At 27.3% G+C, this 22,717-nt stretch overlaps 4 protein-coding genes across 4 annotated transcripts; 1 reads left to right on the forward strand and 3 right to left on the reverse strand.

Moving 5' to 3' along the window:
• Positions 1 to 2,750: 2,750 nt before the first annotated feature.
• LOC113381978 (uridine phosphorylase 2-like) lies at positions 2,751 to 11,093 on the reverse strand. The gene is made up of 7 exons (XM_026620597.1): positions 10,965 to 11,093; positions 10,759 to 10,888; positions 8,833 to 8,994; positions 7,783 to 7,968; positions 7,557 to 7,695; positions 4,175 to 4,368; positions 2,751 to 2,843 (listed from the first exon to the last, which is right to left on the reverse strand). The coding sequence occupies exons 1-7, from the start codon at positions 10,994 to 10,996 to the stop codon at positions 2,751 to 2,753; spliced, it is 936 nt and encodes a 311-aa protein (XP_026476382.1). The 5' UTR covers positions 10,997 to 11,093.
• Positions 11,094 to 12,937: 1,844 nt separating this feature from the next.
• On the reverse strand, positions 12,938 to 14,324 carry LOC113363430 (SUZ domain-containing protein 1-like). The gene is made up of 3 exons (XM_026605935.1): positions 13,938 to 14,324; positions 13,489 to 13,781; positions 12,938 to 13,325 (listed from the first exon to the last, which is right to left on the reverse strand). Exons 1-3 carry the CDS (start codon positions 13,995 to 13,997, stop codon positions 13,151 to 13,153), a joined length of 528 nt encoding a protein of 175 aa, XP_026461720.1. The 5' UTR covers positions 13,998 to 14,324; the 3' UTR covers positions 12,938 to 13,150.
• Positions 14,325 to 14,616: 292 nt separating this feature from the next.
• On the forward strand, positions 14,617 to 15,362 carry LOC113381989 (uncharacterized membrane protein C19orf24 homolog). The gene is made up of 2 exons (XM_026620602.1): positions 14,617 to 15,032; positions 15,203 to 15,362. The coding sequence occupies exons 1-2, from the start codon at positions 14,818 to 14,820 to the stop codon at positions 15,360 to 15,362; spliced, it is 375 nt and encodes a 124-aa protein (XP_026476387.1). The 5' UTR covers positions 14,617 to 14,817.
• Positions 15,363 to 15,634: 272 nt separating this feature from the next.
• LOC113377119 (structural maintenance of chromosomes protein 1A-like) lies at positions 15,635 to 21,667 on the reverse strand. Its single transcript, XM_026617328.1, has 23 exons — positions 21,436 to 21,667; positions 21,247 to 21,367; positions 21,067 to 21,166; positions 20,723 to 20,871; positions 20,468 to 20,636; positions 20,167 to 20,379; positions 19,845 to 20,096; positions 19,554 to 19,768; positions 19,220 to 19,433; positions 18,946 to 19,157; positions 18,662 to 18,830; positions 18,472 to 18,594; positions 18,106 to 18,237; positions 17,976 to 18,041; positions 17,652 to 17,907; positions 17,337 to 17,518; positions 17,149 to 17,271; positions 16,960 to 17,087; positions 16,751 to 16,895; positions 16,495 to 16,674; positions 16,170 to 16,348; positions 15,912 to 16,089; positions 15,635 to 15,847 (listed from the first exon to the last, which is right to left on the reverse strand). The coding sequence occupies exons 1-23, from the start codon at positions 21,578 to 21,580 to the stop codon at positions 15,788 to 15,790; spliced, it is 3,711 nt and encodes a 1,236-aa protein (XP_026473113.1). The 5' UTR covers positions 21,581 to 21,667; the 3' UTR covers positions 15,635 to 15,787.
• Positions 21,668 to 22,717: the final 1,050 nt, after the last annotated feature.

Consider the following 22,717-nt stretch of genomic DNA (forward strand, 5'->3'; position numbering starts at 1 on the left):
TCTCCATATACCAATTCGAGTAAACCCATTGAATCAGAAATTTCGAAATCAGAAAATGACGTAGATAGTGTTTTAGATAATGGAAAGGAGCCAAGAAAGATTGATATAATAGCCGAGCTACTGAAGTGCGGAGCTGGAAAAAGAGATCCCTACCTCAGCCGCCAGTTGAACCTCAAGTTAGTAAAAAATAGTTCATCATAATGAATAAATATATATTAACAATTAGCTATTACTTTACGATATCTGGTGTGCCCGTGAATTCTTTGATCGGAGATTGCACATTGTCGATTAGTTATGTATAAGACAATAACATTCCATTTTATTAGGCGAGTAAAATTTATATCAAATCTATTTATCTGTTTGTAATTTATATTGAAAATTGATTAATATTTTAATATTTATTTTATGCAAGATTTTCATTGATATCTGCATAAGGAATTGAATTGAGTTCTTCGCTTAGTAGAAAATTAAATTATATTAGTATAAGTCATATAATTTGTTATATAGGGCAAAACATACGCAACCTGCTTCATATGCCAAAAACGACTAAGTAACCAGTACAATCTTCGGGTGCACATGGACACACATCGCGATGCTCAGTATGCGTGCCACGTGTGCAGGCACGTGTCCAGGAGTAGAGACGCACTTCGCAAACATGTATCATACAGGTAAATTACATATTGCGATAAATATATATTTTTATGATTTCATTTCCGCGAACAAACATTCCCCTTTCTTTAATTTTTTTCATTTATAAATTTTTGTTCATAATTATTTCGACCTTTCAGTTGAATGGGATAACCATTCTCCAAGAACTGTTAAAACAAACATCTTTCTACATTTCTATTCTTATTAATTTATTAAAAATTAAAAGAATTCAGTTTTTTCTTTGAAAATTAAAATCATATTTATTTAAAAAAATGAATTAATAATTAATTTTTTACCATTAATATTCTATATAAATTTATTTACTTATTCATTTATTTGTTTGTTTGTTTTTTATTATAAAAGACATCCGGGAGGTGGAACAAGAAATCCAGAATCGAATCAGAGCAGAAAGAGAAATATTATCAAAGGATCTTCAGGAATTTTGCAACAACAACCGACCATTACCGAAAATTCAGGAGGTGTTTTTCATCCTAGTGGGAGTGTTGGTTTAATTAAAGATAGTTTATAGAGCGAATTAACCGAAAGGTTTTGAAGTGAAAAAAGTTTGGAATAGTGAGATAATTTCATTAAATTTTTAAATAGTTCTTCTTATTTATTCAAATTTTATAGTTTATAAATTATTTATAAACTAGGCAATAGCCCAGTTTTATCAAGATAAATTTTAAACAAATTGGTCAAGTGGAAAACATTATTCGCAAAATTCGATTTGATCAGATATATCATGAAAATATAGCGCAAATCTTAGAAAAATTTAATGAAATATGATAATATTCATATTATATACACATTGAAGACATATTCTTAAATAATTTTAAGCACTCTTGTAAAAAATATTTTTACATGAGCAGATACGCTTTAATACAATTCTAGTCGTCATAATAATAATGTAGAAATAATATTTGTTTGAACACAAAAGACTAATAAGTGTTATGATAATGTTTTTAGTACAATATCTTTGTTGATTAGTGTAAACAGATAAACCAGAATTAGTAACAGTAATAACCTTTGCGATGTTCAGAAATTGACGGAAATGGTTATTGTTAAAGATTAAATATAAATCAGTTAGTGTTCTTCGAATCAATGAATAGAGTCTGATCAACAATTTTCAAAGTAATAATCCATTTACAAACTTTATCAAACTTTATTTAATTATCAAAAAGTGAAATAAGACAAAATTAGAAAAAATCCGTTGTACCTTATTACGCTAATTATTTTATGTAAATTTAAGTTAAAATTGTTAGTAATGTAGTAGTTATATTTTTATCTAGAAATTGATAAATTATCAATAAAATTCAGAATTTATATATATATATATATATATATATATATATATATACCCTGACATAAAGGTAACATAATACGTCGTTGTGAGAAAACTTAGAAAAGCAATACTCAATTAGTACTATGTACTAAAATTGTGTTGAAATACCTGACACTCTGTGATATTGTTATTCATTAGTTATTGTTAAATAAAATTGTTATCAGCTATACTATTGTTTATCATTTAAGCAAAGATATTCAGTTCAGGAATTTTATTACTCAAATTACATTCGCTTTTGATATGCAGACATATTGTATAAATTATAAACAATATCATTATTCTAAATATAAAATATCATATAAAATTTCAAACTTTCTTATCTATGTTTCTTATAAATTATGCTTTATAGTCATAATAATTTTCCTCGGGGTAAAAATAATATTATCATATAACAGTAAACATATAATTTAAATGCACTTTTATTAAGTTTTAAGTATACATACTACGATGAAATTTTATCAAACATTTTAAAAACCTAAAAATGTGTAATATTTCTTTCGCCAATGTATTTTATTTTTAAATTTAATCAAATAAATATTTTTATCTGTATATCAGGAACTAAAATGTAGATATGACGAATTACTTCATTAATCACTTAAATAAATAATAAAATTACACAAGCTTTGATAAAAAGTACTATAGATAAATTGGAATATGGTTATAATATAGCATATGTAATATAGTATTAAACTTATAATAATTAAGTAGGAATGATAAAAAAATAAGCTATTTCATCTGCAGCCTTATTACAATATGAAACTTATTGCGACTGCAAGCACTTTTTTATGTATCTTCCGACTATAATCTGTGGGCGGTCTTGATATTCCAATAATTGTTGCTTTGAATTTCTTATCTGAAATTAATTACCACAGAAAATATTAAAATAATGTTGTTTTGATGCGAATTAAATTATATTACTGGTAATGAATGGACCTAATTAGGAATTTGATTACAATTAAATATCAATGCGCAAAATAGATACATATCAATAAGTAAATATATAATGTATATGGGTGGTCCTTAGTATGAATGTTTTTGAATTTTCTTGCTCCCAGGGGCTCAAATGCTTCAAAATTGATAAAAAAAATTCTCTGAAAGTTTTAGCTCTTAATATTAACTTTAGGATAGTCCGCATTTTAACCAAAGTTTCTTAGTTCTTTTCCTAATTAAATACTTATTTTATAAAAATTTTTATTGTAATTTTTTAAACTTATGATCATAATAAGCAAATACAATGTTATTCTCAAATTTTGATTCACTTGTTGGTAAGTTATAATAAAAATTGAATTTTACCCATTTTTGTAGAAACTTTGGGTGAAGTGCGGACTGTCTTAAAGTTAATATCAAGATGTAAAACATTCAGAGAATTTTTTTTATCAATTTGGAAGCATTTGAGCCCCTGGGAACAAGAAAATTCGAAAACATCCATATTAAGGGCCATCCTATATATATATATATATATATATATATATACATATATATATATATATATACATATATATATATATATATATATATATAAGAACAAAAAAAATTAAATGATCCACTCATTCATAAACCAAAATATACTTTAAAAAAATAATGTTTCTCCCAACTCAACTCATTTTAGTGAAATAGTATGAAAATATTATAAAATTTAATTCTAGATAAATAAATTAGGATAATTATATCAATTAAACACATAGATTTAAAATTCATTACAGCAAATTAAACATTTTTCCAGACATTAATGTATTTGTTCTAAACATAAATAGACATCAGTATTTGATGTAGAGTGCAGTAAATATTTAAAATTGAAATATTCAATATTCAAATATCATTTGTAATATGCAATATTAATTATTGCATCTTCTAATAAATAAGTTATTTTGCATTGTTTCTGAATACAAAAATCAAAAAATGAACAAATCTTCAAAACCAAATTTGAAAAATCCATTTATTTTCAACTGGCTTGTTCGACACTCCACCCACTGGTGGGTAACCACAACCAATCGTTTCAGTAGTGAAAATTTAAATCTTTGATATAATTTTAAGTGAAAATAGCCCAAAGAATGATCAAATTACAAAGGAAATGGACAACTAATGGGTTGTCTTCTAATATTGTAAGATTAGGTAAATCATAAAATAAGAATTCTGCTTGTTATACATGCACAAAATTAAAAAAAAAAAATGTTTTCAACCGACCTGATCTCCTTCCAATCTATTGACTATTGTTACATTAACAATAGCGGCCCTGACGTTAGCATGATGAGTAAATGCCGAAAATACAGTGCTTTCCATTTCGATGTTCCGTACGCCTTTGGCGAATAACTGCTCCAAAAAATTCGTCTTCTCCGACTCTGTATAACTGCAGAAGGCACCATCCAAGCGGCCTTGACCTTTTCGTGGACAGATGAGATATTTTATTGATACATCAAGATTCGATAACGTAAATCAGTTATTAACCTATTGAAAGTATAAAATTTATATTTATTTGCAGATCAGAAATCCAGTACAAGAAGATAACAAATCCAGTACAAATTATAATCGATTTGCCGAATGAATTAATTAATTTCAATGTTCAACTTACTGTTAGAGAATTCCTTTATTTATGCATTTTAAATGTAAAGATAAAATAAGTAATTATTATGAAAAAATCTTCATTAATTTTATCATATGTTAATATTGTATTTTAAAAGTATTATATACTTGATTCAGATATAATGTTCGATAATTTTAAAGAATAAGATGTATATATATATATATATATATATATATACAAGTGATCAATTGCATTATCAAAAATATAACACATATATATATATATACATATATATATATATATATATATATATATATGTGTGTGTGTGTGTGTGTGTGTGTTATATTTTTGATAATGCAATTGATCAGTTGTGCAAATAATAGAGTCAGGTCGTACTCTTGATATTAATTTAGAAAAATTATATTTTAAATAATATTTATTTCATATAATGAATTAAATTAATAAATCATTAAAAAAATATAATTATAATAAATTAATTATCGAACTAATAATATTTTCAGCTCTATATATTTATAATACAATGTAAAATAAGAGTTGTAAAAATAACAGGCTGACCGCAGATAAAATTTTAATTCAAAATGATTATTAAATTATATATTGCCAAAACCACTACAGTTTGGTACTAATATAGCACATACAAATGTAACTAAAATACCAAAAAGCATATTTAAATACGCATTATAATATTGCTAAAAAAGTACGATATTATTAGATATATTTCCTAAGTAACATTTTTTATTACTAAAACGAACAAAATATTATATTGTTTCTGCAAGATGAATTATTTTAATTTATAAATTTGAAAAGGTGCAATTGCAATTCGATTGATCATATAATATATTATATAATTTATAACTACTTGTGTAAGATAATACTGATATCACATGTAGCTATAAATTTAATGTTGAGGTTTGTAATTTCTGTAAAACAAATATTAGATTGTCCAAATATATATATATATATATATATATATATATATACATATTTAAATATATAAGTCACAAGATACTTATGTGCGAAAAATATGTGACTATAATTAGAAAAGAAAAATTCAAGAAGTTTGGTATATGTAGAAAGAACTGTTTGCATAATGTTGCACAATGCTTTTATCCAAACAAATGTCGTAAGTAATATTATATTTTGACAAGATAATTGTGCCAGGATTTCTGAGAAGTATAGCATTAACAGAGCATTATTATTTAATATACATTATTTCGTTCATCTACGATTTAATAAACTCTCATTATTCTATATTTCATTTAATATTTATTTTTGTGTCATTTGCTAAACAACATATGCATAAAAGTGCATACGTAAGTTCAATGACGTTTTTACATTTTATCGGAAAATTACATAAAAAATTATTGATATCAATATCATGCTTGTTTCACAACTTCAGGAAATACTTATAAGGTCGATATTGTTGTTGTTTCATGAATAAAATCACACATTTTGCAAACAAAGATGTTAAGGCGCAATGACACATCTGATTTACCAAATAAAATTGGTCTATCATTATATTAAAACATTTAGTAATTATTTAGGTAGTTATTATTTAACAGATAGCTATTAGAAAGCAACTCAATTTAGTAAGCCTATTTAAATTTGATGTTTATTAGTATTTATCTATTACCGATGATTTACATCTTTTTAAGAGTGCAGCAATTCCGGTAGAGCTATTTTCTCTTGGAAACATAATTTTATCTATATTTACAAGTAGAAATGGTAATCACTATTGCCAATGTCGTGCTAATAATTTTTTAAAAGAACACTAAAATTAAAAAACCGGTTTTCGTATTTGTTTCGGTTTGGTTCAAGACCGGCTGAAAAAAAATCGTTCCAGAATCCGGTTTACGGTTTGGAAAAACGAGCCGGTTCGCTCCGGTTTGCGTTGGGTTCAAACACTTGTTTATAATTATACATATAAAAATTCGTTAAAAATTATAAAAAAAATCAGAATTTGTTTTTTTTTTTCAATTCTTCAGAAATCGGCGTAATGAAGGAAAAGGAAGTGCCGTAATAAAGTTTGCTAGATATCAGGTAGTACATAACACGGGATTAGAACCTGTAACCCTATACTTGTAAGGCCAAGGTCTCTTATCTTATCTCTTGCGCTACGTACTGCCCGAAATTTAAAATTCATTTAGTTAATAATATCAATTCAAATATGAGCAGATGATTGTTAAGTAAAAATATTCTTCCTTAAAATAATATGGATGAAAGTATTAAGAAAAAAGATCATAAGATGTGAGGGTAGGTTAAAAAAGAGATAATATTGTTTACATCGATTGATTTAAAATACATATACTTTATTGTAATTGATTATTTTTATGATATGTTTGTCAATATGAGCGTATCAAGGTTTTTCCTAAATTATTTCAAATACGCATTTAAACTTAACAATTGCCAGAACGTAATCTCTATACGTTTATTAACACTCTGGATAATTTGATATATATATATATATATATATATATATAGTGGTGTTATGAAACGCGATAAATTTTATTGTTACGATATGTTTGCACAACTATAACGTTATATTAATGAACCAGCACAATCGCTAATTAAACAATCGTTAATGACCTTTAGCGGAATTCATCTAAAATTTTATTATTCTGCATCTATTTTATTGATATCAATTAATGGAAATTTAATTCAGACATTTAGCCAATGCCATATAGATGCAGCGAAGCTCACAAAATTCTTTAATATATAAACAGAATTAATATACGTAATAACTAACTGAACCTTGATAATTTGATCATCATAGTTATCAAGGCTTAAAAATAATTGATAATTAATAATATTATTTACAAATTTGTGTTAGGCTATAAAGTTGATCTAAAATATTTTGTATATATATTAGGTTGTCAAATATCTCCCTTCCGCTTTTTTGCTCTTGGTTTATAATACAAAAAGGCGGAAGGGAGATATTTGACAACCTAATATATGTATATATATACATTTTAAAATACATAAAAATATTTTATTTATATCAAATTATTATTAATAAAATCTTACCTTCGTAGAAATCATGTGCACACATTGTCGTCCCTAAAACCGTCTGGAATGGATCATCATCTTGCGCCATTTTCTGAATATCTTTTGCCAAATTTTCATCTAATATTGCTGGACGATGTTCCACTTTGCCAAGATTATACTGAAAAAATGAATAATCATATTTCACAATGATAAAATAATAATGCAATGCCCATTCATAAAAAAGTTTTAAATAAATTAAACTAACCATTTCGTGAACTTGTCTGCACAAGCCATCAACAGCTTTATTAGAAATAACCACAGTACCAGGGTCAACGCCAATTCCTCCGCTGGTGCCTATACGAAACATTATGGGGTCTTTTGCCCCTGCATAGTGCAACAATTTCATTACTTCGTTCAATAAAATACTTAGAGATGGAACACCCATTCCATGCTGGAAAAAGAAAATGTTGTTGAAAAATATATAGTTTAACAGGTGAGGTTTTAAGAATATTTCAAAAAGTACTAATTGAAGTTTTATATAATGTTTTTTAAATATATCTTTCAGAAACAAATACAAAACTTCTAAAGGCTTAATTAAGGTGTCATGTAATATTTTCATAAACACGATATTTTGATTATTTTTCCTTAACTAGGCGTTCTAAAGAAATAATATTGTATTGTAACTAAGTATACTAATCATCTGCTGCATTCACATCACATGACAAATAATTATAAATATGAAATTTCATAAACGATTTTCAATAAATTACTCTCTCTTAGCAATGTTGTTATGAATTAATTAATTTGTTTTCTCGATTGAATTAATTACCATTAAAAATTCAGTCCACCTTTATTTTCTACTATTTATATAGATTTATATCTAAAATTGTATCAAACCATTAAAATTACCATTGTAAAATAAAATAAAATTTGCAACTAAGTATGACCATTATAGAATATAGTAACAATTGATTTTTATAAAAAGAGAGTGGCTTTGTAAGGTAAGAAATATCTTGTTTATATAACAAGATAGGTGATAAAAGATGTTATTACAACAGTTATTAAAAATGCTGTCTTAAAAGTATATATGCTTTCAGAAGCATATAGGAAACTTAAGGAACAACATTCCTTCGTGTGAGGCAACAAATGTAAATATGAAACCAAGTCAAACAAGTTCATTAAGTTTCCAATAAGAAACGAGCGAGTTTAGAAAAATGATCGGAGCTCGTTATTCATAAAAATAAATCATCTCAATAATATTCATGCTACATTCATTTTTAAATAATAATCATTGCATTATATATTATATACTTACATTAACACAAAGTACAGGCCCAACTTTATACATAGAATATCTATGAGAAGATTGAATCATATCATACAAAGCTGATCCTGTAGGCAATTGAATATCCAAAACTGAAAGCATATATTTGGCGAAAGTTTCCATACGATTTGCAGTTCCTCCCATACACACAAACTGAAAAATTAGAAAATGAAAAAAATAATAGATTTTATAGTATACATATATGAAAATAACTCGCGGTTCAATTTTGCATAATTTCAACTCTTATGCTCATAATATCTTAATTTCTTAGAAATTTTTTTAAAGTGAATTAAAACAAATCAACTATTATTTAAGTTCATCATAATGCAAATTATAATTAAAATATTAAAATGAACATAGTTAAAGGATCTACTTCCTAAACTGTAAAACTACAAATTACAAAAAACACAGATTTTATATAAAAACACATGAACATGGTATGTAACGCCAAAATATATGTTATATATTTAACTATTCAGAAAATTTGACTAAACAAACTGTAACAAATTGTTTAAATAACATCTAGTTATTCAATATTCAATTTATTTTTTTAACATTTGTATTACGAAATAACACTAAAAGGTTTAAACAATTGAAAAATAGATATACTCAAACTTTTTAATATACAAATATAAAATTATGATAATTATTATTTATTTTTTTGCACATTTAAGCCACAGTATTTCTGTATATTAATACTGTTTATGAATAAATTTTATACTGTATTTTAATATTTAGTAAGCCAATTTTTTTTTACTTTATTCATATTTAATTTAATTTTTCTTACCTTTCTTACCTAAAAATTTATAACATAAAACAAAAAGAGAAATATTTAGACTTATATAAAATTTAATGCATAAATTTAAAAATTAAGGAATTAAGAGTTGTTATAATATCATAGTTATTTTATTCTATATTTAAACTAATCGTATTTATGTATTTTTATAAATTTTAATAATGTGAACACAGTATTAATACTTAATTTTTAACTTTTCGTAGGGTAAGTTATAGTAATCGCAAAAAAAGATCGAAAATGAAAATTTGCATATATCTTTACGTTTCAGAGATTTCTGAACATTTTGGCATACCTTAGAAAAAATGTATGTATGTGTGTGTATGTGGTGTGTGTGTATGTGGTGTGTGTGTATGTGGTGTGTGTGTATGTGGTGTGTGTGTATGTGGTGTGTGTGTATGTGGTGTGTGTGTATCTTGTGTGTGTCTGCGTATACAAATTTTCGTCGACGATTTTGGGAACACGGTTCAATCGATTTCAATTATTCAAAAAACATTCGATTGCTGTTGATAAGGAGACGTGCTGATTAGTTTTTGGCATAGGCAGGTCCAGCCGTTTCAAAGATACGGGGCAAAAAGTGCCACAAACGATAACTCAGTTTTGAAGGGAACGGAGCGTCCGATTTTAATCAAAATAATAAAAAAACATTTTACTTGTTTTGACTAGATGAAGAACTGATTAAATTTTTGGGAAGGCGGGTCTAGAGGTTTCGGAGATCTAGTAAAAAAAGTAAAAAAAAATGCCATCAGTCAAAAATGGTAATTAGACATATGTACATCAAATTAACAAAGATTTTAGTAATGTGTATCAATTTTGTTTACATTTCTATGGGTTCCGTAACATCGTTTGTCCGTTAGACGGCGACACGGCGCTTACGCGCTTCGATAATTCGTTTCTATGCAGCTAAAGCAGAGCGATTGCTTTGGAAAAAAGTTCAAAAATTCCAAAATATTTCAAAATAAAAAAAATATTTTTTTCCAAAAAAGTCAGTTTTTTTTCAAAAATTTAAAATATCTCAAAAATCAAATTTTTTCAAAGATTTCAAAAAATCTTTTAGTACGGGAAGTTCCAGCAATTTGCCTAAAGGCACGATGCCATACACCACTAGTTTATTTTATTATTACCTTAATATCGCCAAACATTTTCTCAAAGTCATGACTTCCTGTTCCTAAAGCCAAGTGATATAATACATCCTGGTCAAGATGGTGCAAATGCGGATTTTTTAGAATTACGGAAGATTTTCCTTTGCGATTGCTTACACAAAATAAAATATAATCAATAAAAACACCAATAAATTATTAATGATAACGTAATTGTATTAATTACATACCCGTTACTGTATTTACCGTTCTGAAAACTCATATTTAAAAAAAAAACTATTATTATTTAACTGATCAAATGGTAAACAAGGTTTCGTTCACTTATAAAATATACGCCGATCTTCACTCCACACGTGTACTTGTCACACTGCAGTTTGAAATCTTCAGAAGCTCTCTATAAACGCCATCAATCTGCTAATAGAGCATAGTGGGTGAAAATGAACTAAAATTAGATTCAAGGTTTATATATATATATACATATATATATATATATATATATATATGTTTTCTGAGAAATATGAAAACATAGTTTCATAATTAAAATATTAAATACGACTTTTAAATATTCTAAAAATAGGTGAATAATTTTCTTTTCTTCATTCCCCAAATAAAAAGCAGTAATAAATTTTATTAACTTCCCGTAGAGTAAGTTATTGTAATGGGCCGAAAATCTAAATTGAAAATTTTTACATTTCTCGACGTTTTGAAGGTTTCTGAACATTTTGGCATACTTCAGAAAAAATGGCTGTCGTCCACGTTTTCGGGCGTACGGATGAACCGATTTGAATGGTTCAAAAAACATTCGATTCCTATTGATAAGGAGGTGTGCTGATTAGTTTTTGGCAAAGGCAGGTCCAGCAGTTACGGAGATAAAGAGCAAAGAGTGCAGAAAATAAAAATCGAGTTTTTGAGAGAACGGAGCATCCGATTTGTATGATCAACATTTCATTAGTAATGATTGGGAGAAGTGGTTATTAGTTTTTAGCAAAGGCAGGCCCAACCATTTAGAAGATACGAAGCTAAATGTACAAAAAATGGCAGTTTTTGAGAGAACTAAGCGTCCGATTTAAATGATTCAAAGAACTTTCTGCTTGTCTTAACAAAATAATAGATTTTGGAAAAAAAAAATTTGTTTCAACTTTTTTTTTATAAATTTTTTGTATATCGAAAATAATTCAGATTTTTATTTTAATTCTGACTATAGTTCTAATATACTTTAAACAAATAATTTCAATTCAGTTTATATAATTCTTATAAATATTAGAAAATGTTACAATATTTATAATAATCTATTTGAAAGCATTCAATAGTATTCCTCGAACATTTCGTTACGATACGGGAAGTTCCAGCAATTTGCCTTAAGGCACGATGCCACACACCCCATTAGTTTTCAGTTTTTATATCGATCTTACGCATTATAAATTTTCATAGTCTATAATTTTTTTAAAAAGTTTTTGCGCAAAAAATATATGAACAGCTCGGGTACACACATCATCAAACAATAGTCTCCACGACCTAGGGCACTGCGGTGTGGAAACGACGGAAAATCTCTCACACTGAATTTGCTTACAATTAAATTAAAAATTAAACAAGACCATAAACTGAAAAGAACATTTGTTCATACGTGTCTTGGCGGAGCTCCGTAATCATATCGGTTAATTGAATCATATCGTGCCTTGGCGGAGCTTCGTAAAAAAAATTTTCGGGGTTTCTTAGAAAAAGCAAAGATTTCTCATAAAATAAGAAATTGCAAAAAAATTTACGTCGAGAATATTAGTGGCCTGGGCGATCAGTAAAACTTATACGGCGGTAGTAACGCTTCTGAACATATGTTAAACATAAAAACTAATTTATTTGCACCGAGTTCAAATGAAATTGAAGTAATGTTCACTTTTTAATATTATATATATATATATATATATATATATATATATACATATATATATATATATATATATATATATATATACATATATATATATATATATATATATATATATAGATAGATATATGTACGCACGCATGGATATATAAATCAGCATATTTGTTTATTTAATACATAATTTATTTGCAAAATAGATATTTATATACATTATAAATAACCTAACCCTATTATAGCTAAAATACATTTAAATGTTAAACTAATTTAAAAACTTGTTAAACAAAATGCATCATCTAAACTTAAATTATAGTGGTAAGATTTCACATAGAATTTGAAACTGCTCATAATTTCTTTCACATAATGAATTAAAAATAATAAAAAAAGATAATTTCTAATTACAATCTTGAATGTTGGAATATATATTTATATCAAGGAAATAATGGTGCATGCACAAATATATTCAAACAAACCATGATATTCTTAATACGAAACATAAATAAAATTTTGATTTATGTGTAAAATAAATAATAACCACTACCGCCGCATGTTAAAACCATTTGTACCATCTGGTCCTGTCGGTTGTCTCACAATACACTCTTGTGATTTTGTGGCTGAAAATTGTATGTGATTATGATTATTCCATTGTGAATTTCTAGTGCTATTATCATTGGGCATTGTGATTTCAGACTTGCTTTGACTACCATTTACACTGTAATAAAAGTAATTAATACATTAACAAATATACGCATCATGAAAATAAATAGTTTGAAATACAATTAAGTAAGTCATATTCTCTGATAAAGTATTATACATTAGAATTTATCATATTAACATACAGTATAGACCAAAATCTTAATTCGATATTATTTTACCTGGGTTCATTTATTTCTTCCGGACTTTTAGCAGAACCTAAAATTCGTAATCTCGCCTCTGCATATTCTTGTTCCCTTTGTTGTAGTGTTTTAATTGGAGCTCTGGGTTTACTTTCTTGGATTATAGCACTGTGTGGACTTTTACTAGGTCGTTTGAGAATTTTGACAGTAGGTTCTGGTGGGTGCGTTCTATAGGCATCATCTCCCATTAAAATCATTTTCAATGGCCCCACATTCGTCATTTCTGTTATTTTTGAATCACCATTTATAATGCTATTTAATTTATTTTCTAGCTAAAAATGAATATACAGATCAATAGCGTGACAGCAAGATATAGGTTATGTTAGAACAAAAGTTGTAAAAATCGGATTTTGGATCAAGATACTATTTTAAAAGACTAAATATATATAAAAGTAAACCACATTTAGTTAATTTTACTTAAGACTTACACAAGATTCGTCGATTTCTTCCCAATTTTCATATACGTCTTTCTCTTGTCTGGCTGACATTTTGAAAAGAATGTTAGATTGTATTTCGTTTCGGTTTTATATAATTCCAGATTTTTAAATAAATCTATTCAATATTTAAGCAAACACATGCTACTATCACTTTGATACATCGTTCTAGTTAATATCTTAACAAAAAATAATAAAATCGAATAACCTAATTAATTTAGATCTTAACATTATCCATTGTCGGATTCACCATGGTGCACTGCATGTATGCATTCTTCAGCCCAGTTTTTGTTTTTCTCTTAACACTTTGCAATGGTTTAAAATTCTAAATAAAATGGATGATGTTTTAAATTATTTCAAGATCCTTCGAGATAATATGAATGAACCCTATGTTTAATCTGATTTAGCTAACGGAATGCCAAGCTAAGGATAACAACGAAAACTTAACTGCGAATGTGATAATCAAAGATAAAATACACCTAACCGTAATAATTACTATGAAAAGTTGTATTTTAAAAGAATATATTACGTTTATTTACATTTTTCTTAATTTTTATTATTTACATTACTAAGTAAAAAATTAAAATATATCTTATTTGACAGTTTGTCAGGTTGTGTATACGTTGTGTATTTTACTCATTTCTACTCATAGATAAAAGAAGAGTCTGATTCTACTGTTCTAACATATTAGAAAAAGCTCATAAAAATATATAAAAAAATTGATTGATAAACTGTTAAAAATCTAACCAAATACGAAAAATCTAATGAAAGTCTTCACTTAATTTAAAGTTAATTCAATCTTAACCTGTCTCACTCATATGCATTTTAAATCTGTAATATGATAAAAAATAAACTGATTGTTAAAAGCTGAAAGATGGAAAAAAAGCTACTTAATGGAACAGCTGACACTGGAAAGGCAGCAGGAATTGAAAACTACACGCATGAAAGCGTTAAAAATGAATCTACTTCAATAAATTTTATTAACTTGAAACATTATACTTTAAATTCTGGGGCTGTGTTACGAGGATTTTACCTTCTCATAGGCTTAAGTATCTTAGTTGTGTTGTACTTAGCTTATAGAGGACTGAGGTAATTAATAAGATGTTCTCACAACTATGTAATTAATTATAGTTTTTGAATGCACACTAAAGTTTACTTTTTTGTGTAGTGTCTCAACACAAAAGAAAATACTTAATGTTAAACACTGAAATATAGAGCATTGTCAACTTTATAAAGAAGATTCTTGTAATAATTTTTAGATTAAGAAGATCTCGTATAGAACGCAGATATGGTACAAATAAAACAAATGATACTCAGGAATTAACACCATTACCAGTGGGGATCATTGCTGATGATGAAGATAGCGATGGCGAAGACCAAACTATATTTGAATTACAACATATCTCAAACAGAAATTAAATATGAAATTTAGAATATAAAGCTTTAAATTGTTTATTATAAAATTTTCCAAAATAGTTTTGGTATGCAAGTGGAATTGGTTAAGCTGATGGTAATAGATAAATGCATAAAAAAGCATAAACAAAATATTTGCTAAACCTTTAGTATAATAAAATGATGCTTGAAATTTGTTGCTTCAATACTATTTTGGATTTTATTCCAGTTATTGTCACTAATCCAGTGAGTTTTTATTAGTTGTTTTATCTAATGTAAATAATGAATTATATTTAATAGAATGGACCATTTATTTCTTAATCTAATATAAGATTCTCAAAATACCAATATTTTTGTAAAAATTAATTAATAAAATGATTTAAAATCATATTCCATCATTATTGTTAAATCTATAATAAATCAAGTCACTTAAGTATTCTAATATATTCTCCTTAAGGGGGATAAGCTGCTAAATCAAATGTTAGCACATTACTAACAAGACAATCAGCAGGCTGGAAAGAAAAAAAATGCATATAATTCTAAACATAAAAATCGATATTCTTTTTTTTTTATTACCTCTGGTACAATGCCAACTAATCGATCAGCATGACAATAAAATTCTTCTTTTAAAGATATTACTAGAGTTTGCAAATCCGTTTTTGATTTTCTTATATAGTGAGCAACTTTTCCAATGTTTGTATTATCCAAAGCTGCATCTATTTCATCTAATACAAAGAATGGCGCTGGCTGGTAACTAAAATAATAAGCAAATTGAAAAATTATACTTCTATACAATTATTAGATTAAATAATTACGATAAATTTTTCTGCCTACCTGTGTATAGCAAATAACAGTGCTAAAGCAGCTATAGTCTTTTCTCCTCCTGATAAGTTGGACATAGGCTGAAAACGTTTTCCTGGAGCAACACAATTATAATTGACACCATCCAAATAAGGTTCTTCTGGATTTTCCAAACCTAGAAAAGCCTGGGCACCTGGGTTCTTGGCTAATTTCTGTATATATAATTTTGCACTATTAGTTAATTTATTATTTGCGATGCAATAAAATTTAATCATTTTGTAGTATAAAGAAATACAGAGTAAACTTATATATTTCAAAAAAAATGTCATGATATAATATATTTGATATAATTACTTACTTTATAAATTTCATCTATTTCATTGCTGACGTGCACAAAACACTTCATGAATTTATCGTGACGTTCTTGCTTGACTCTGTCAAAATCTAGTTTAGCTTTCTTAGTTCTTTTGCGAGCTGCTTCAAATTCTTCATTTGTCATCTGTATCTTCACTCTAACTTCCTCTAATTTTTGAGAAGCCTTAAAAAATGTTAATAAGATTATACATAAATTTATTAAAAATTTTAACTTTTTTAAGAATAAAATAATCTAATACTTTCAAGTTAGGTGCTTGGATTCTATGAATAGTATCTTCTAAAGAATTTACAGATTTTGTCATTTTATCAGTTGTTTTTTTAATATCATCTGGATCATTTTTTTTCCTTAAATCTCTTGCCAGTTCTGAATAATCAATTTGTATTCTGTAAAGTTGAATTATATTTAATGAGCTCACTTTCGACAATTCAAAAATGTAGTTGGAAATACCTAGATTCCTTTTCCCCGAAATTTGATGCTGTAGCACGACTGGTACCTTCACCATTTTGCAAAGTAGTATCTTGAGTAGCTACATCTTCTAAGGATCCACTCAAAAATGGGATTGCTATAGAATCCATCTAAAATAAAGTGATTTTCATTAATATACATGAATAAAATTATTATATAATCAACTATTACTTTGCACTGCATCAGTATATTATGACGTTCATTCCTTTTGCTATCAAGTTTTGATTCGATGGAAGACACATTTTTCTGTGCTGTAACGACATCTTTACTCAATGAACCAACTTCTCTGCGAGCCTTTAAAATATCAATATTTAATGAAGAAAATGTCCATAATGTAAAATTAGATTTGTAAACAATACCTTTCCAATTTCCTCTTCCATTGCATCATGAATTGCTTTTTTTGCCTGTTTCTCCCCTTTTAATGTATCTACTTTCTCTTTTAAAGCGTCAATATCTTGCCTTTGTTTTAATTCAGCCTGCTTACTAGTTTCTAGCTCATCTTCATCATCTTGTACAGTACGTTCCCATCTTTGCACATTTTCTAATAGAATGAAAAATTTTATTTAAATAAATATATAAAAATAAAATAAATCATATACATATTATATATGAAATAAAATGGTCTTTTGCCAAACCGAAGAAGTTATTTAAAATTAATAATTTAAACTTCTTACTTTGAGTATCTCTAGATTTCTCAAACTCTAAATTACTCGTTATACGATCAATATGTCCTTCAAATTCCATTTTCTTCTTAGCCCGTTCTTGTTGAGTACGTAATTCTCTTTCCTCATATTGTCTTATATTATCCACTCCAATTTGTTCACAAAATTTAGCAAATACAACATCCTCAACATTGTTCATACTTTCTTTGATTTCTTGAATTTTCTGATCTCGCTCTAACATTGTGCGCTCAATATCAGCAATATTTGGCTATCAAAGCAAATAATGTAAAAAAATCCTAATTCATCAATAAAAGTATTGAGCCTTATAATACTTACTCCAAACTGATCCATTTGCTTTGCAAGCTGTTTGATTTCACGCTCTAAAGATTGAATTTGTTTTGACTGAAACAAAAATTAAGTATATAAAAAAATATTTATTCAAACAAAAATTGTATAGAATACATACTGTAGTCTCCTTATCATTTTTAGAATAACGCAATCTTGTTTCAAGTCCTCTAATTTGTGATTCAACTGTCGTGAGTTCACTTTCTTTTCGAGACTTTTTCATAGCTTCACGGAGTTCATCTGTTATTTTTTCCTTTGATATAAAAGATTTAAAATTAATATTTATATTATTATTAATCATTATGTGTTTTCATTGTATTCTAAAAATTTTAAGAATAAACTTTTTCATAGCTTCACGGAGTTCATCTGTTATTTTTTTCTTTGATATAAAAGATTTAAAACTAATATTTATTTTATTATTAATCATTATGTGTTTTCATTGTATTCTAAAAATTTTAAGAATAAAATGCAAAATATATTTTAATACTTTTTTGGCTTTTAGCTGTGCCATATGTTTTTCGTCCCATCTTTTAGCTTTTCGAGCAAGATCCAAACTGCCACCAGATATTATACCAGATTTTTGATAGAATGTACCATCTAATGCTAATGCCTAAAATCAAATTGCTCTATGTAATAATAGTTTAGGGAAGAAATATTGTCACTGCTATTAAATTTACATCATATCTGTTTTTGCCATCCAAATCATAAGCTACTTTCATAGCATCCTCTGGAGTCTCACATACTAAAGCATTATTTGTTGCAAAAAGTACAGCTCGTTCAATGGCAGGAGGCTCAAAACAAAGAACATCAAAGAGAAGACAAACATTTTTGGGTTCACGAATATTTCTGAGTAAAAATTAAAAGATTTTTATTAACTTTAAGTTAAAAAAATCATGTGTATAAAAACACAATATTTTCCTTAAATATATTATAAATTATTATATTTAAGTAAGAAAATTACCTTAATCGTTCTTTAAGAGGCTTTGCTTGAATATAATCTAAAGGCAAAAATGTCTCAGGTTCCAGACGTTGTTCTTTCAAAATTTGAATGCATTTTCTTGCTGTCTTTTCAGTATCAACAACTATAGCTTCCATATATTTACCAAGTACTTTAGTTACAGCAACATTGTATCGCTTATGCTGTGGTTGACACATATTTATCATACGATCATACTTAAAAAAAAAAAAACAAAGTTATATAAAAACAATTTTATATAGACTTATTTCATACTTACAACACCAGGAACTTCTTTCTTAAAGCTGTCAACTATTTCTTTCTTTTTCTTTCGTCTTGAATCTTCATGTTTATCTGTTTTGGCATCACCCAATTGTTCTACTATATTATCAAGTTCAGATTGCAACTCTTGCACTCGACCTTTTGAACTGCCTACATCACTTTCCAGTTCTTCTCTAATTCGTTTTTGTTCTTCCAATGCTTGCTCAGTAGTTCTAGAAAAATATGATAAAGTATCTAAAATATTATTATTTTCATAAAAAATTATCAAACATAATCTTATAGTGAATTTGTATTAAAAATCTTAAGCAATATATTAATAATGGTGAACAAACTTGATATGCTCAGCTAGCTTCTCAATTCTTTTTTGTGCTTCTGCTTTTTCTTGTCCTTTTTGTCTATGCTGATTTTCTATTTGACTTTTTTTACGTATCTCATTGTCTAGTCTATCCTGGTCAGATTTTTGTACTCTATTCACAGAATCCAATTGTTGTAAGTATCTTGCAGAGCGCATGCTGCCCTCTTCTTTCAGTCTTTCATATTCACGAACCTTAATAAATATCGATATATTATAAATAAAATAAACCTATAAAAAATTTTCTCAGTATTTGCCAATAAAAAATTACCTGTTCTTCTTCTAATTTAACATCTTTTCCACGACTTTGTAATTCTCCAGCAATGTTGTTCTCATATTCTGCATAAGCGGCTTCAACACTGGCACGTTCATCTTCAAGCCCTTTGATGTCATTCTGATGAGCTTCATTTGCTTTTCGAGCTTGATCCAAAGTTTTCAAAGCGCTTTCCAATTTTTTTTGAGTATGAGTCACTCTCTCCTTGGCTTTGATGAAATGTGGTCGCTTCTTTGAAATCTCTACTTCCTATGAATGTAGAAAGATTAAATTAAAACAGGTTTTGCTACATATATTTATGTGTGTCTATACACATTACCACTTCTCTCATCTCCTGCTCAATTTTTTGTAATTGTCTATTTACAGTCCCTTGCTCTTTTCGTTTTTCTTTTAAAATTTCTTCAGCTTTTTCCTTACTAGCTTCAGCTTTTTGTACATCAGCTTGCCGCGTTACCAAATCTTTTTCCAGAAGCTGAATATCTTGTTCATTATGATAAAGTTTGAATACTTGTAATTCAATTTGTTTATTAACCTATAATTCAAAAGCAAAAATGTTTATCTTTATAAAGTACTTTACGAAGAATTATAATTGTTAATTTACTACAAAGTCAAATGCTTACAAGATCTTCCTGCAGTTTTTTATATTTTTCTGCTTCCTCTTTCTCTAGTTTTGCCTCTTTTCTCTCAGCAGCAATTCCTCTTTTTTTCTGATAGGAACATTGTGTTTCCTCTTCAGCTTTAACCTTTTCAGCTCTGAATTTATCATATTCTTCTTTCAATGCACCAGAACTAAGATTTTGAATAATATTTTATTTAAAACCATCTGTAAATGATAATAATCTCATTGAACAGGATTAATGAAATAAATAACATACCCACTAATTTCTTCAAACAATGCTGTTCGTTCTTTAGGATTTTTCATTGCAATACTTTCAACAGCACCTTGAAATACTAAGAAATTTTTGGCCTTTGCATTAATTCCCAAAAGTTCCAATTCAGCCAAATATTGAGTGTTTGTAACAGACTGCAAAGTATTATAAAATAAATAAACTAAATAAAATATAATTTTACTTATTAAAATTGTATGAATGTAAAATGTATATTTCACTAATTTTTTCTGCGTGCCTGCTTAATCTGATACTAAATTCTTAAATAGACCAGTTCTGAAGACACGGTTCAAATGTACACATGCATAACAAAAATTATGTATTTGAATTACCTGTCCATTGATTTTATACTCTGAAGAATTTCCATTAATAATTCTTTGAAACTTCTTCTCGCCCCCTTCAAGAAATTGAAAAGTAGCAGTAACAGAGGCACTAAATATAAATATTAATTTAGTACGTTTTGAAACATTTATCTACTGAAGTAACTGTCATTAGAGAGTTTAAGAACTTACATTCTTGAAATAGGTCTATTTATATTTGCACCATGTATTAATTCATTCAAGCGTTTTACTCGAAGACTTTGTGTTTTCTCACCCATAACAAAAGACACAGCGTCCATAAAATTTGATTTACCTACAAAACATATTTGTGAAATAAAAATTATCCACGATTACTTTATACTGTATTAGGTTCATTTATACCGGAGCCATTAGGTCCAATAATTGCTGTGAATTGCTTTAAAGGCCCAATTAGTAACTTTCCTCGATAAGATTTAAAATTTTCTACTTCTATACTAGATAAGAGAACTTTCAAATCACTTGGATGTTCATCTATTGCCTCCATCATTATTAAAAAATGTTTCTTAAAATCATGAATTAACTCAAATTAAGGCATTCAAAGGCAATTTTAATATTTGTCAACAAATGACGCCAGTGTCACTTTTCGCTCCGTTTCGGTTTCGACCATAATATGAATCCACAGAGATAAAGTGAGGAAAGAACTAAGAAGTTAGTTTGCTGCGACAGCAGCGCTCGTTTCAAAAGTATCATCCATAGATAAATAAAGAGTCAAATAGATAGATTCTATTTGAATTTCGCGCTTTAAATTGTACAAGTGGCCACAGACACATGTTGCTAACTTTAATTGCCAAAGAAACTTTCGTGAATTAATATGTTCTCGCGTTAATTAAGACTTTTTAATTAAATCTTTGATTAGTTTTAATTAATTTATGCATCAAAACATGTAATTAATTTAGTAGATCAATTTGATATAATAAATTTATCGTGAAACGTTAATTAAAAGCCGAAAAAATGGATATGTGTGGAAGTGCCTTGTATAATTTGATAAGTATCTCTTTCAGGGTCTCCATTTTGAATCAATTTTATTATTAAACAATTCATTCACAGCGCCAATGTATCCTTTAATTATATACATGCAATTATCAATAGTATAATTTATATATGTGCTTTTGTAGGGTATTAATTCATTTACAGCGTCAATGTATCCTTTATTTATGAATATGCAATTATCAATAGTATAATTTATATATGTGCTTTTGTAGCTTATATTTGAGTACTTCCAACACATATCTCTTTGTATCGAATTCTAAATTCACGAAAGTCTCTAATATAAGTCGTGTGTCGTGTATTGTGTAAAGACGTTACTCGGACAATTGCAACAGGTCAAATATACTTGTAAAAGACTAAAGTTATGTAGTGGTTCTAAAGTAGTGATTTTGTGTCGAGTACTTGAGATTTCTGGCAGATGCTCTAGAGGTGGTTCCAGTAATGACCCAATATTTTGGGAGCTGCTGCAGAGGATATCTAACAATGTAAGTGCAAAGCATGTTTTATACATAACGAGTCAAAGAATATTTTTCTGGAATTATATACAGGTATTTATTGTACTATATCTGTTGCATCTATAGTATTTTTAAATATTTAATATTTAACTTATATATGTATATATATATATATATATATA

The sequence above is a fragment of the Ctenocephalides felis genome, unplaced genomic scaffold, assembly GCF_003426905.1.
Source record: "Ctenocephalides felis isolate EL2017-DRISC unplaced genomic scaffold, ASM342690v1 CF-g0.4_SCAFFOLD_00845, whole genome shotgun sequence".
Classification (NCBI taxonomy): domain Eukaryota; kingdom Metazoa; phylum Arthropoda; class Insecta; order Siphonaptera; family Pulicidae; genus Ctenocephalides; species Ctenocephalides felis.